This window comes from Schistocerca gregaria, chromosome 2, assembly GCF_023897955.1.
Source record: "Schistocerca gregaria isolate iqSchGreg1 chromosome 2, iqSchGreg1.2, whole genome shotgun sequence".
Taxonomy (NCBI): domain Eukaryota; kingdom Metazoa; phylum Arthropoda; class Insecta; order Orthoptera; family Acrididae; genus Schistocerca; species Schistocerca gregaria.
Window position 1 is genome coordinate 522,461,284 of NC_064921.1, and position 14,125 is coordinate 522,475,408.

The 14,125-nt window shown below is 37.4% G+C and overlaps 1 protein-coding gene across 1 annotated transcript in view; it reads right to left on the reverse strand.

Annotated features, from left to right (window-relative positions):
* The window catches only part of LOC126330110 (carboxylesterase 4A), a 197,063-nt gene that overhangs the window by 163,829 nt on the left and 19,109 nt on the right, over positions 1-14,125 (reverse strand). The window contains exon 2 of the mRNA XM_049996332.1: positions 8,673-8,810. Within this exon, the coding sequence (XP_049852289.1) occupies positions 8,673-8,810 (138 nt within the window). The remainder of the gene's footprint in view (positions 1-8,672; positions 8,811-14,125) is intronic.

Consider the following 14,125-nt stretch of genomic DNA (forward strand, 5'->3'; position numbering starts at 1 on the left):
TTGTTCAGAACAGCTCTCTGCTGTTATTGAAATTTCCTTCATGAATTCCTTTCACTGGTATAAGAGGAAAAATCTATGACATATACAAGGCAAGATGGCGACGAGTGTTGTGATGCATAGTAAACGAGTGAATAAAAGTTACTGTTCTGTCGTAAAAAAGGAATCCTGTGAAAACTGTAAAAGTGAAATCAAAAAACTAAACGAACGCATTTCAAGTTTGCAAAAAGTTGTAGATGTTCTATAACGTGAGATGTCGCATATAACTAATGAAAACTGTGAGCTGAAGAAGTTGCGCCATATTCTAAATGATTAAACAATAAAGCCACAAAACCGGAACCTGGTGAGTTATGAGAAGCGGAAAGGAAGCGATAGACAGGCATCAAAGGCAGCAAATGAAATTATAATTACAGATAAAAACAGGTACAGTGTTTTGTCGAATAGTAGTGATGCCTGCAATAAGGATATGCAAAACGCTAGTGAAGTGATGCAAGACAGTGAAACAACGTCCGAGTGGATAAAAGTGCTGTTGAAAGGTAATCCCTTGTCCACCGCAAGAATAACAAACTCCGTAAAATCTGTCACCTTTTGCGATAAAAACAAATACGACGTTTTGCAACAAAGTGAAAATACAAATAAAAAGCAACGTGTGTGACAAAGAAGAAAGAATCAAAAGTCGACGTCTTTGGAGACAGTCACACCACAGGAATTTCTCAAGAACTGCAAGTAAATAGTAAATCAACAACACAGGCGTGGTTAAACCAGGCGCTGGTTCAAAGAAGTGACGAAAAACATAGTAAAATATAACTATGACAAGCAGGACAGTGTTGTAATCTGCGCAGGAGCCAAAGACATTTACGAAAACAATGCTATGAAAATGTATGAACAGCTCTTGAGTCTTTTGCTAGTACTGTCAAATACAAACATTTTACTGGTGAACTTTACCCACAGGCATGATTTACCTGAATGGTCATGTGTGAATAAGGAAATTCACAGAATTAATGCGAAACTTTAAAGTAGTTGTAGGCTATTCAGCAATGTGAAATTAATTGACTCAAGCACACTTGACAGAGAATGTTTTACGAAACATGGGCTTCACCTTAACAAAAATGGCGCAAAGCCAGGTTAGGAAACTTAATAAGGGAAGCAATTAAATGTAATTACAAAGTGACAGCCACTGAAATGGGATGGTATAAATCACCAATAGCAGAAACACCAGCACAAACAGGAGCAGCACACAAATGGACCATCCAAAAAACAGTAGCAACAGAGGAGCCTACTACTGAACTAACATTAGCAGCAGCAGAACTAACAACAGAAGCAATAGTTACAGCATCAAAAACCAACCAACCAGAATCATTAGCAGTCACAGCAACATCAGAAGCAGTAGTTCCAACATCTATAACCAAGCAACCAGAATCACTGGCATTCACTGCAACAGCACACAGCAGCAGCAGTGGTAATAGGAGCAGTCATCACACCAGAAGAAGGCAGCCACCCTTGAGAAGCCAGGATTTTTGCTGGGGCAAAACAGTGAACAACAGCACATAACAGGGAAAGAGATAAATGCTTACAAGCAGATGAATCTACAACAAGATATGAAATCTTGTAACAGTGTAAGAGAAAATGCATCAACAGAGTGTAAAGTCAAAGGTCAGTCGGATTGTTCAAATCAGCTAAGAATTATGAGTCTGAACATTCAGTGTCTTAAAAAGAAGTACCTTGAACTTGAGGAGGCAGCAAATAGTGACCATATTGATTGTTTATGTATTATGGAACATTGGTGCAGGGACAGTGAACTAAACAGCATAAACTTAAGCCAATATAAACTTGCCAGTCAGTACTGTAGGCAAAATGCCAAAGGTGGTGGTGTATGCATTTATCTAAATCCCAAGCTTAAATTTAAGTTAAGATACGAGGCTAAACCATTAATCATAGAAAAGGATTTTGAGGCAGTAGCCATTCAGTTATATAGTTTAAAGAAGAAAATAATTGTTGCAGCAATTTACAGGTCACCATCTGGAGATACTGAAGTCTTTCTTAAGAATTTGGAAGAAATGCTCAACATTTTCTCAAATGAGAACTCTACCATAATTCTTTAGGGTGACTTTAATATTAATCTATTGGTCCAGAGTCCAGTAAAAAACAAGTTTTTAGACATACTAAAAAGCTTCAACATGTTCTCCCACATATCAGCTCCCACTAGAATAACAGATTCCAGTGAAAGCCTAATAGATAACATCTTCTCAAATGAAGTTGCAGTTACAAATATGAATATAGGATTATCAGATCATAATGCACTAACCTTTAATCTCACTGCAACTCTCAAGGTGGAGGAAAATAAGAATGAGTACAAACGATTTTTCTCTACTGAAAATTGTAATCAGCTCAAAAATAATTTTAAAAATGCAGTTTGGTCAGAGGTCTTGGCACAAACAAACACAAATGATGCTTATAATATATTTGCTTCCACTTTTATGACATACTTTGAAATGTGTTTCCCAAAAAAGCTTTTGAGTTATAGATCATCTGTATCCAAAGGGACTTGGATTACATCCGGAATTAAAAAGTCAAGTGAAACAATGAAATTACTAAGTTTAAAGTTAAAAACATGTCATGATCAGCAGTTTGTTAAGTATGTGAGGACATACAAAAAGACTTACCGCCGGCCGCAGTGGTCTCGCGGTTAAGGCACTCAGTCCGGAACCGTGCGACTGCTATGGTCGCACGTTCGAATCCTGCCTCGGGCATGGATGTGTGTAATGTCCTTAGGTTAGTTAGGTTTAAGTAGTTCTAAGTTCTAGGGGACTGATGACCATAGATGTTAAGTCCCATAGTGCTCAGAGCCATTTGAACCATTTTTTTGAAATACTTACCGCAAAGTAATAGCAAAAGCAAAATTATTAAGTAATGATAGATTAATAAGGCAGACTAGTAAAAAGTCCAGAATGATGTGGAAAATGGTAAAAAAAGAAACTGGAGGTCAAACTAAAGAACAGGAAATCAATCTTAAAAGTAATGAAAATATTCCCATAGGAAAAGATGCCATGGCAAACTATGTAAACAATTATTTTGTAAATATTCCCCTTACTTTAAGTAGTAAATTTAAGCAACAACCAACAGTGATGACTCCAATGGTAAATACCAGCATGATGGCAATCCCAACAGATGAGCATGAAGTTCTAAAAGTCATTAAATGCTTGAAATCCAAAATGTCCTCTGGGTTGGATGATGTACCTGTATCAATAATTAAGAAAATTGCTCCATGTGTTGTCAGACCTATAATGCACATAGCAAACTTGTCCCTTAGTGAAGGGGTATTTCCAGATAAACTTAAAATCTCTGAAGTGATACCTCTATACAAAAATGGTGACAGACATAAAATAGAAAATTACCGACCTATATCTCTCCTCCCAGCCTTCTCCAAAATACTTAAGGAATTAATGAAAATCAGGGTTACAAAATATCTAGAAAAACACAAACTAATAAATAACAGTCAACATGGATTTTGAGCAGGGCACAGTACAGAAACAATCATATTGGACTACACAACAGAAATAGTAAGAAATTTGGGGTCAAATAAACAGGTTGTTGGAATTAATCTAGATTTATCCAAAGCCTTCGACACTGTGAACCATGTAATATTACTAGAGAAACTTGAAGCAATAGGCATCAGGGGCACTGTTAAAACATGGTTTCAATCTTATCTGCAAAACAGGTCACAAGTTGTTGAGCTGAGGTCATCCAACAATCTTCACAACTTTAAACTCATATCTGAACCGAAACAAATTGAAATAGGCGTTCCACAGGGCAGCATTCTGGGCCCATTGTTATTTCTAACTTATATTAATGATATACAGGATCCAGACAGCTCAGCCAAAATTCTACTATTTGCAGATGACACGAGCATCATAATTAGTGATATAAAAGAATCATTGTGTACTACAGCAGAAAAAATGCTCTCATACATACAGTCATGGTTTTATTCAAATAAGCTGACATTAAATACAAACAAAACAAACTATATACAGTATGGAAGCAAGTGTCAAGGGGAAAATATATACCTTATGCTGGATAGCAAACAAATAGAAAAAGTGTCCACCACAAAGTTTCTGGGAATGCGAATTGACCAAGATTTAAAATGGAATGAACACAGTGTATATCTTACTCAGAAACTTAGCTCAGTATGTTTCGCATTAAGCATAATATCCAAGGTATGTAGCAAAGAATGTATTAGAGCGGCGTACTTTAGTTATTTCCAATCAGTTGCAAGCTATGGCATAAGTTTTTGGGGAAAAACCAGGTCAAGACTAAATGGCATTTTTATTATGCAAAAAAGAGCTATTCGTATCATGACACACAGCCCACCACAAACTCACTGTAGACCCTTATTCAAACAACTAAAGATACTTACAATACCATCAATATATATTTTTAAATGCCTGGAAATGATTAGTAAAAGTAACTGCGGTCTCCAAACCAACTCAAGCTACCATGATCACAATACAAGGCATTGTAAAGACTTCCACATTCCCTATGTAGCAAAAACTAGAAGTCAGAAACATGTTAGCCATTTAGGAATAAAGCTTTTAAATGCACTTCCATTTCAAATTAAAGAATTGAAAGGCAAAAATAATTTCAAGTGTGAAGTAAAAAATTACTTGATGGTAAAATGCTACTACAGTGTAAATGAATACCTGTCTCAGAGTGTGGATTAAAACCTGTACTTACTTTTAAAAAAATTCAAACTAATTTAATTATGTTTTCAATTTCCTAATTATGGTACTTAAGAAAAATCTGTTAAATATCTGTAATATGTTTTGTGTATGAGACGTAGTGAATGATCTATAATTGTTTATCATGAGCACGTACTTTGTTTTTGGGTAATACGTTCTTGTACACTACTTATGTTACTATGTGTATATAATTTGTTTGCTGTTTGTATATTTTTGTCAATTTATTATGTGTATGTGTTGTTATGTGTTACGTGTAATCAAATGAAAAATCCTATATCACATGTGTGATCTATTGGATGCTAAATAAATAAATAAATAAAAATCAATGAATGGCTACCTTAGCAGTCTGTCTCTTTTGAATTTGCCTTTTTCATTTCCAGCATAATTACAGTCCCCCATTTATTTTGTTTGTTAGAATGAGTGGGTTACACTACTGACTAACTGATCACTCTGCAAAACCCCCAAAATCCTTTCTCCATCTTGTTTGTTTTCACCAAAATTTCCTTAGATTTATCTTTCATCTTCAGACTTAATCAAAAGACTGCTCGTAATTTTCTTGTCACCTTTTGCTCTGTGTTCTCTTGTTATTTCATCTGTCACTTTCATCTGAGGTCCACACTTCTGCTTCCATTCTAGCTGTCCCAATTTCCCGCATTAGCTCCAGTCAGGTAATTCACTGTGATTATGTGACTGGTTTTCTCTGTACTTCTTTGTTTATAAGTTTCCTCCTGCAGTCAGTTATCTCTTTTAATTCTTACAGTCCTATTTCCACGAAATATAGCTCCTTTATTTTCTCTTAAGCAGTCTAATCCCAGTACACAAACAACACTCAAACCTGGCTTGGCTTCATAGTATTATTCTTCTACCTTAATGTCCAACCAACTTGACATCACACCAGCTTAGTTCATATTCCCATAGCTCTTGCCTCTTACCACTGCTTCACACTACATTTTCTCTCTTATATGCTTCATTGTAAACAACCACTCAACAATCCACTTGCATGACACTAGACATAAGAATGTTATACACCACCAATCAAAAAATCTGTCAATGGTGCACAGAAGTGACATGTATGCTGGTGCAAATTTTTTTACTTTGTTTCAACTGAGTTTGAAAACCCAATGAATAGTGAATCCATTTTCCAAACTAACCTACAACAGTTCCTCAATTTCTCTAGAATTCCTAATTGTACTTAGTTGAGAAATTTCTAAATGTGAGATTGCCTAGGAAAACATAGCTAAATAGTTTCATGATTGACAAATGTTACTGCAAGTGTTTCATGTACATTAGGCTACTTTGATTCACTCATTGTATTGTGCGAATGTGTATTTTTATTGTTTTTATTTTGCTGAACAGATTACCCAGTAGTACAATAACAACTGTGACAGACAAACTGTTGTGTGTGTGTCACCACTGAAGTCATTTATTGTTTTATTTGTAATACTATAGTATCCATTGTAAATCTGTTGAATGGCAAAGTGTAATTGAACATACATGTAAATATATGTAATATAATCTTGACACTTTCCACATTCAGGGCAAACTCATCACTTTATGGATTCATGAAACATGCATACAACAAATAGAAAACAAACTAAAACTCCACTTATGTAGAACCTGGGAGCCTGACCATTCACTTCAAATAGCTTGTTATACAACTCCACAGAAGTTGCAAAAACCTTGCTTTTGGACTCACACACAAGTATTAACTTTTAATGTATTTACTTTTTCGTCTGACTCTTGTACTATTGATATCATTTCCATTATTTGTGGTTCTGTCCCATTTCTAACTGTCCTGTTCTTAGTGTCTCCTTGTTGGATTAGTTCTTTTTGATTCATCTTCATTGCTTCTCTTCTAGAATAGGCTGCATCTAGAACTTCTTCTAACTTCATAGTTCCTCCTCAATCTGCTGTGTTCTCCATTACAGCACTTATTTGTTCCTGCCTCAATTACAACATCATTTAAATTCCAATTCCCATAGTCTGTCATATTGTAACATTTCAGTTTGCTATCCATCTACACAATTAATGATGTAGTTGATCATCCCAACCTCACGAAACTGGATAACCTGTTCTACAATCCTGGTGTCCTTTTTCATAATGAAGATTTTTTCCAGCTACCATAAGACATTTTTCAGCAATCCTTCATTAGCCAGTTCACTCATTTCCATCCATTCAATTTATCTGATTCCAAATTTTTCAGAAGATTTTACAAAGTGTCTTCTATGTTACCTACAAACTCATTCTGTATTTCCCATGAGACTTCATGCAAGTGTGGGTAATAATATCTGTTCACTGTTGTTTGAACAGCTGGTAACAGTGGTAGCTATCAGTTTCATTATGTACCTGCACCCTACAACCCTATGGCTTCACCATCCAAGAGTCTGACATAAATTGATATTTTTTCTTTTTTGTAATCTGCCTTTTTATTCAGTAATATTCCATAATGACACAATGGAATGCAGATTACCTTTAGTTCAAATGATGTTTTAATCAAAACATCTTTCGACTGGCCAACATGTATCGAACCTTTGTATTAGTTACAGAATCACTTTTCTCTTGAACTTGTTTCTGCAGTCGCTATGTGCTTTGGCAGAACTATTCCACTTACTGCACGAATAAATACAGCTGTTTTCACTAATTCGTCAGTAAGTCATTTCATTATGTTTTTGAAATCAACAGCTCTTTCCATACCAAGAACTATTTCAGTTTATTAGACAATATATCCACAATGTCTCCAAAAGAGGCAACTCCTTATTAATGTTTAGAAACTCATGCAGCTTTTTTCCACTAGTATGTTCTCCTAAAGGTTTGCCTGTTTGAATTCAGGTGGGTTCTTGGTATGTCAAAGTTTCTATAAACAGAACACCATTTCATTATCACCTCACATGTTTTAAGGAACCAGTAATCACTGTCAGGCCCATCAGTAAGTGTAAGAATGATACTTTTTTACAACTGCATTATTGTATTTTCACAGCGAAAATACAGTCTAAAAGTAGTTTATGCCCTTTTTCCAGTAATTATTCACTGATCTGTAGTAGATTTTTTGGTATAACTCAATATTTGAGATATGATTGTTGGCTGTGTATTAATAATTAATACACCCATTCTACCAGGAGATAAAAGAGAAGAGTTTCACGAATTCATCTTCATTTTTCAAGCAAACAGGGAAATAAAGGTCAACACAGATATAGTCCTGGTTGTCCAGGCAAGTCATATATAAACAGTTTGTACAATTACACCAGTATCTGAGTTTCAAACTGCTTCCTCATGCAAAAATTCATCAAAACTAGGAAATGTTGTAGCAGATGTGTACTGAAGACGTTCTTTTACAACAATGCACATGCTGGCGATTCAAGTCATTTAAGGAGGACTTGAAACTGGGGTTGCATAGGAGCTTCAGCATGCTGTGGAGCACTCCTAGATCTATTTAACCCCATAATTAGTGATAATGAAACCTTCTTTGATCTTATGACATGGAAAATAAGCACACTGCTGTCTAGAAACAACATCACTTGACAATGCCAAAAAATTCGAGATTTGTTTTTTTATTTGTTCACTACACATCACTACAGAATGCTTTATCAACATGATCCTGTCCAAAGCACAGTACTTATTCATATCTGTATATGTCCCTTTGAAACTCCTGACTGAACAAATGTGAAAAGTATTCAATTATCTGATGATTGTTCTCACTTTAGCACCAGTATTCTCTCAATGCTCATTTTCTTGTGAACAATAATAGCTCTAGGGCGATTACATTAAATCACATGGGATCACTCTGAAGAGTTACAGACTCTTCTTTTTGTATATGCTTTTCTAGGAACTTATTCTTCCCAATGCTCCAGTACAATGGCTTAGTAACTTAATTTTTTACAGTAGATACAATTCTGTTTGAGCACAAATACTATTATAAATTTAACAAGATATGTTACATACTTTTGGTGTGAAGACATTCAGGAATAGACAATCTTCACTTCCAACAATGCCACCTGTTCCTCTAGGATCTGGTTGAGGGCATACAGGAGGTGGCTTTGTGGCACTGTATGTACCAGAAAGAAAAGCTCTTCGAGGTCTCTGCAAAAAGAACATGTATTGAAAAGGTATTTACCAGGGAGAAAAGTTTAACTTTTTTCTTTCACTTTCAAAAATTAGACAGTTATAAACAACAGCACTTAGAGACTATTCAGTATTCATATTTCTCAACAGAAATAATAACACAATAGAGACAGTCTTGCTGTATCTTAAAATATCTATGAATTTATGTATAAGTAATACATTTAGAACAATGTACATAAGTGAGCCATGCTGCGAGGCCGCTACCTAGCACCTGGTTTGTATGTATGTGGTGCTCCAATGTGATACATTCTTTGGTTTGCTTGGACAGAGCAAGCTAGGGCACCAGGCAGGGAGAGATTTCTGATGATTTCCAGTGAAAGAGGTTGTTGGCAGTCTGTTTTGGCTAAGAGGCACTCAATATGAATGGACTCTAATTTTGATCATGGTGTTTGAGGAAGGAGAACCAGCATAAACATGCAAAGGAGGAAGTTCCTGCACCAGTGGCGTGCCACAACCAGAAGACATGCAGCTCGTGGCAACTTCTGGTTTTTAGAGCTTGTTGTTGGTGCTGGTTTATACAAAGGGATGCTGCTCCTGGACCTATTAGGACTGGGTGAGCACCAGAATTATCCTCATGCAGTGATGGTTTTCACTATATTTGGGCAGTGGAATGTGTAGCAGAGTTTTTGGAATATTTTTTGCCATCTTCCCCGTTGGCCCTGTTGTGGTGCACCAATTTCTTTCTTATTTCAACACATAACCATGTTGTTTATTTAGTGAGCCTTGGGCATGTTCATGTCGATTTATGTTGCTACACTCAGCCTCCCATTTACATGTAACTTGTTTTTGCTTTCAAGTTCTATTGCCAAGCCGTTCTGTTTTATTGTGTTCACCCATCAAAACTTGACTATTATTAAATGTGTGTTTATATTTTTTATCTAAAGAATCTTAAAACTGTTCGTTGGGACATTTGGGCAGGACTCAAATGAATCTTGAAAGAGCATCTGAATCTGTTGCCTGCATTGTAAGTTTAAATGTTTCTGTTTTTTGTTCTTTCTAACAAAATAGTGATTCACTTGTTAAAATCACTTTAATTCACACAAGGGCTATCCACAAAGTACATTACGTTTTGGGATTAAAAATAAATAAAGTATTGGAAATTTTTTTTATTATATATAGACGAAAGCCACACTTAAATACTACTTTTCTACATAGTTGCCATTTAAATTGAGGCACTTATCGTAGCGATGGACGAGCTTGAAAAATCCATCGTTGTAAAATTCGGCCGCCTGCGCCTTCAACCACGTGGTTACCTCTTCTTGAAGCAGTGCGTCGTCATCAAAACGCTGCATAGCCACCACTTCTTCATTGCTGCGAATAAGTGGAAGTCGCTCGGTGCCAGGTCGGGACTGTACGGCGGATGAGGAAACAACTCCCACCTAAAAGATTCGAGAACTTCACGAGTGGCATTTGCCGTGTGGGCCCGTGCGTTGTCGTGAATCAGCAAGATCTTTGAGCCCAACTTTCCCCTGCGCTTGTTTTGCACTGCTCTTCTGAGGTTGTGAAGAGTTTGGCAATACCTTTGAGAGTTTATTGTAGTGCCTCTTTCCAGGAAATCCACAAAAATCACATCTTTTCTGTCCCAAAAGACAGTCGCCATCACCTTCCTTGCAGACATTGTCTGCATGCATTTCTTGGGTTTTTGGGGGAATTTGTGTGCCCCCACTACATTGACTGCAATTTTGTCTTGCAGTTCACATGCTTAACCCATTTTTCATCGCCAGTAGTGATGCGATCGAGTAATGAGTCACCATCTTTCTCGTAAGCGTCCAAAAATGTTAACGCTGCAGCCATTCTCTGTTTTTGCGAATCTCTGTCAAGATTTTTGGTATCCATCTTGCACAAAACTTGTGGTAACCAAGCTTTTCGGTAATGATTTCGCGCAAAAAAACTTCGTGAAATTTGTGGAAAACTCATAGAGAGTTCCGTTATTGTGAAATTACGGTTTTCACAGACTGCAGAATCGACTTTTTCGACAAGTTCGGCAGTCACTATGCTGGGTCTTCCACTTCGCTCTTTGTCGTGAACGTTAGTTCGGCCATTTTCAAATTTTATGATTCATTGACGCACTTCACCTTCAGTGATTATGTTGTCCCCATACACTTCACAAACCTGCCAATAGATTTCTATCGGTGTACAGTTTTTTGCAGTCAGAAACCTTATTACAGCACAAACCTCACACTTCACGGCATTTTCAATTAATGCTGACATTTCAAACTGTCACAGTAACTCAATGGAGTACAGCACGAACCTCTCACTAGCATAGCAGGATGCCGACTGAGCGGCGGAGTGCCATGACACCAAGATGGCCGCACTAGCCCCGCTCCTAATGGACACAAATGAAAACGTAATGTACTTTGTGGATAGCCCTCGTAATAATTATCTGGTGCTCAGATGGCATTCACAATAACAATAATTATGTGGCCCAACAAATTTAAAAATGTTATAAACAAACAATGCTTGATTCCCCTTGCCCCACCTACCTCACCCCCATGGTCCTGCCATTCCTAATGCAAGTCAAGCACACACAGTGGTACAATCCACCATTTGGTAGCAAGAGGAAAGTTTTGTTGTTTACTTACTGGGATTTCCAGTCAACTGAGCACTGTTTGTTTCTGTACTTATTTGTTTATGTTTTTATTAATTCTGCCCTTGCTTCAGAGACTAACAACTGTTGATGTTTGCAGGTTTTCTCTGACTGACATGGAATTGCACCAGGTGACCGGGTTGGATATATTGCACTAGGAACAGCTCAGATAGATGCTCAACATTCGTGTGCAGTCTGAAGATGGTAATGTGCCAGATTTGTGTTCGTGGCTTTGTGGTGTCCTTGGGCTTCTAGTGCAAATTATTATAGCGCATATTGGTCAGGTAAGTGCCACACTGGAATAATATTTGGTCTTGCTCAGTGATCTAGGCAAGAATATAGGTTTTTTAGAAAGCATTCCCCTTTTAGTCACAAATTTATAGGCTTCAGGGGCAGATTATTTCCTTAACTAATTGCACTGACAATATAAGTTTGGTAACAACTGATCCTTCTTTAAGGGGCAGGATTAGTGATTACACATTGGGATAATGGCCTTGCAGAGGAGGTTAAGTGCTTTAGAATGGGGAAAGCATTACGCAGAAATGCCGAGATCAGTTTTCCGATGGGAAACCAGGGGACAAGGTCTATCAGGCACCCAAATAGGTCATGATTCTGGTCAATTTGCCAAGCTTCTGAATCCCCTTTGCAGCATGATATAAGAACAGATTATTTAGCAACTGACACTGTTCCTTGTTCAGTAAAGTTTTGTTTCCAGTTGTTGTTTCCAGCCAATCTGGAAAGGCAGATCAGTGCTTTTAATATTCCTTGGGAGATAGCTTTACAGGTTATATCCCCTTCATTAAGCAACTTGATTAGCACTGTCTTATCTAAACATGGCAGCATATGAGAGTTGTATAGCCACATTTTAAGAGAATGGCTTTCCAAGAGTTCAGAGCGATTTAATTAATCAGCATGTTTTTCATTTTCATCACAATGGGGAACTTCAGGCTAACTATGAAAGTGAAATGTGCACCACTGCGGTGACTTTCAGTGTGAATTTGTCAGGGACACAGGTAGTCTGTGTTATTGTACATTGGCGTTTCTCAAGCACGTACAAGGCACAGCTCTGATGAGCAGGTAGCATGTGTATAGTTCATGCTAAACTTAACACCATGGCTAAAGGCAAGAGGGTGCAAGGGCTTTGCTTTCATTGCAGTGAACCCAGGCATTTTGTTCGCAATTGTTGTCTTCCCCTAGAGAAGCCTTCATACATGAACTTTTAACAAGGTGTCAGTTGTTGAAGGTCATTCTTTGCCATTCTTACCACAACCATGAGCCAGTGTGTACCTTCCTCAACTCTGGTAGTACTTTGTCCTTGTTGGACTAGTGGTGGTATTCCATGTATCAGAATATTTCTAAACTACCTAAGGTACAAACAACCATAGGAAACTGTAGGACAGTTAAAAGGCAGCAGTTAGATTCAGTAAGCACACTAAATGTGTACTGCTGTATTGGGGAATTTTCCTGGCCTGTTAGGGTCATTGTAGTGAACTGTTAGGGTGTGATTTTATGGGAAAAATTGGATTAATGTTGGATTATGCTCAGGGCATCTTTTATTTCAGGTTTTGAACCTCTTTAAAATTTTGTTCTGCAAACACACCCATCATCTAGGTGTTCGTTCTATGGTTTCTGAATCTAGTGAGTTTGAGTTGAGTCAGTTATCTAATGAAGAGGCATGACAGATGTTGCAACTACTGTATGATTTCCCTCGCTGTTAACCAACAGCTTAGGTATGACTAATAAAATAGAATACTAAATTCAATTATCAGTTCGAGAGCCCATTAGGCAGTCTCCCTGCAGACTTTCACTACCTAAGATGAGAGCGTTAAGACAAGAAGTTTACAAAATGTTAGCAGACAGAGTGATTTGCCCTTAGACTTCCCTCTATATGTCACCCATGTTTTTGGTGAAAAAGGCAAATAGGAGCAGTTTCCTTCCTGTGGTGAATTATCACACCTTGAATTAGAAGGTAGTTCTTGAATCTGTCCCTCTTCCTAACCTTCATCTGATTCACTGGTGCCCAGTACTTGATCTAAATCAAGCATATTATTAGATACCACTGGTGGAGGAATGCAAGGCTGCATATGCATTCATCATGGACTGAACTTGTGTGAATTTAATGGGTATGCTTTGGTCTCTCTACTGCTGAATTCTATTTCAGATGACCTAAAGTTCCACTTCTTCTATAATTATTTCAACAATTTTGTGATTTATAGTAAAACCTCCTCCCAGCATTTGAACACTTTTGTCAGGTACTGGGTAAGATGGGCAAGGCTGGTTTAATGGTGAAGCCACAGAAGATCAACCTCATATGCTCTGAAAGTTCTTTCTTGGGTTATGTAGTTTCTGCTGGTGTGGCCTATGTGGACCACTCCAAACTTGGGCAATATATAGGTTTTGAGCTCAAAAAACTAGTAAAGGAAGAGCCTGGTTTGTGGTTATGATAACCTTTTTTTTTTTTAAGTATATTCCGCACATTGCACAGCTAGTGGCACCTTTGAACACCTTTTGTCAGAAGGCAATGGAGTGTAAATGCTACTCCAGAAGCAAAATCGAAAGAGATGGACTACTGTTTATGTTTCCCATTCCCTGACTCTGGCCAAAGTTCAATATTCCACATATGAGTTGGAGGCAATCAAGGTCCTGTTTGCAGTTGGAAAATTTAAGTTTTATCTCGAGCACCAAC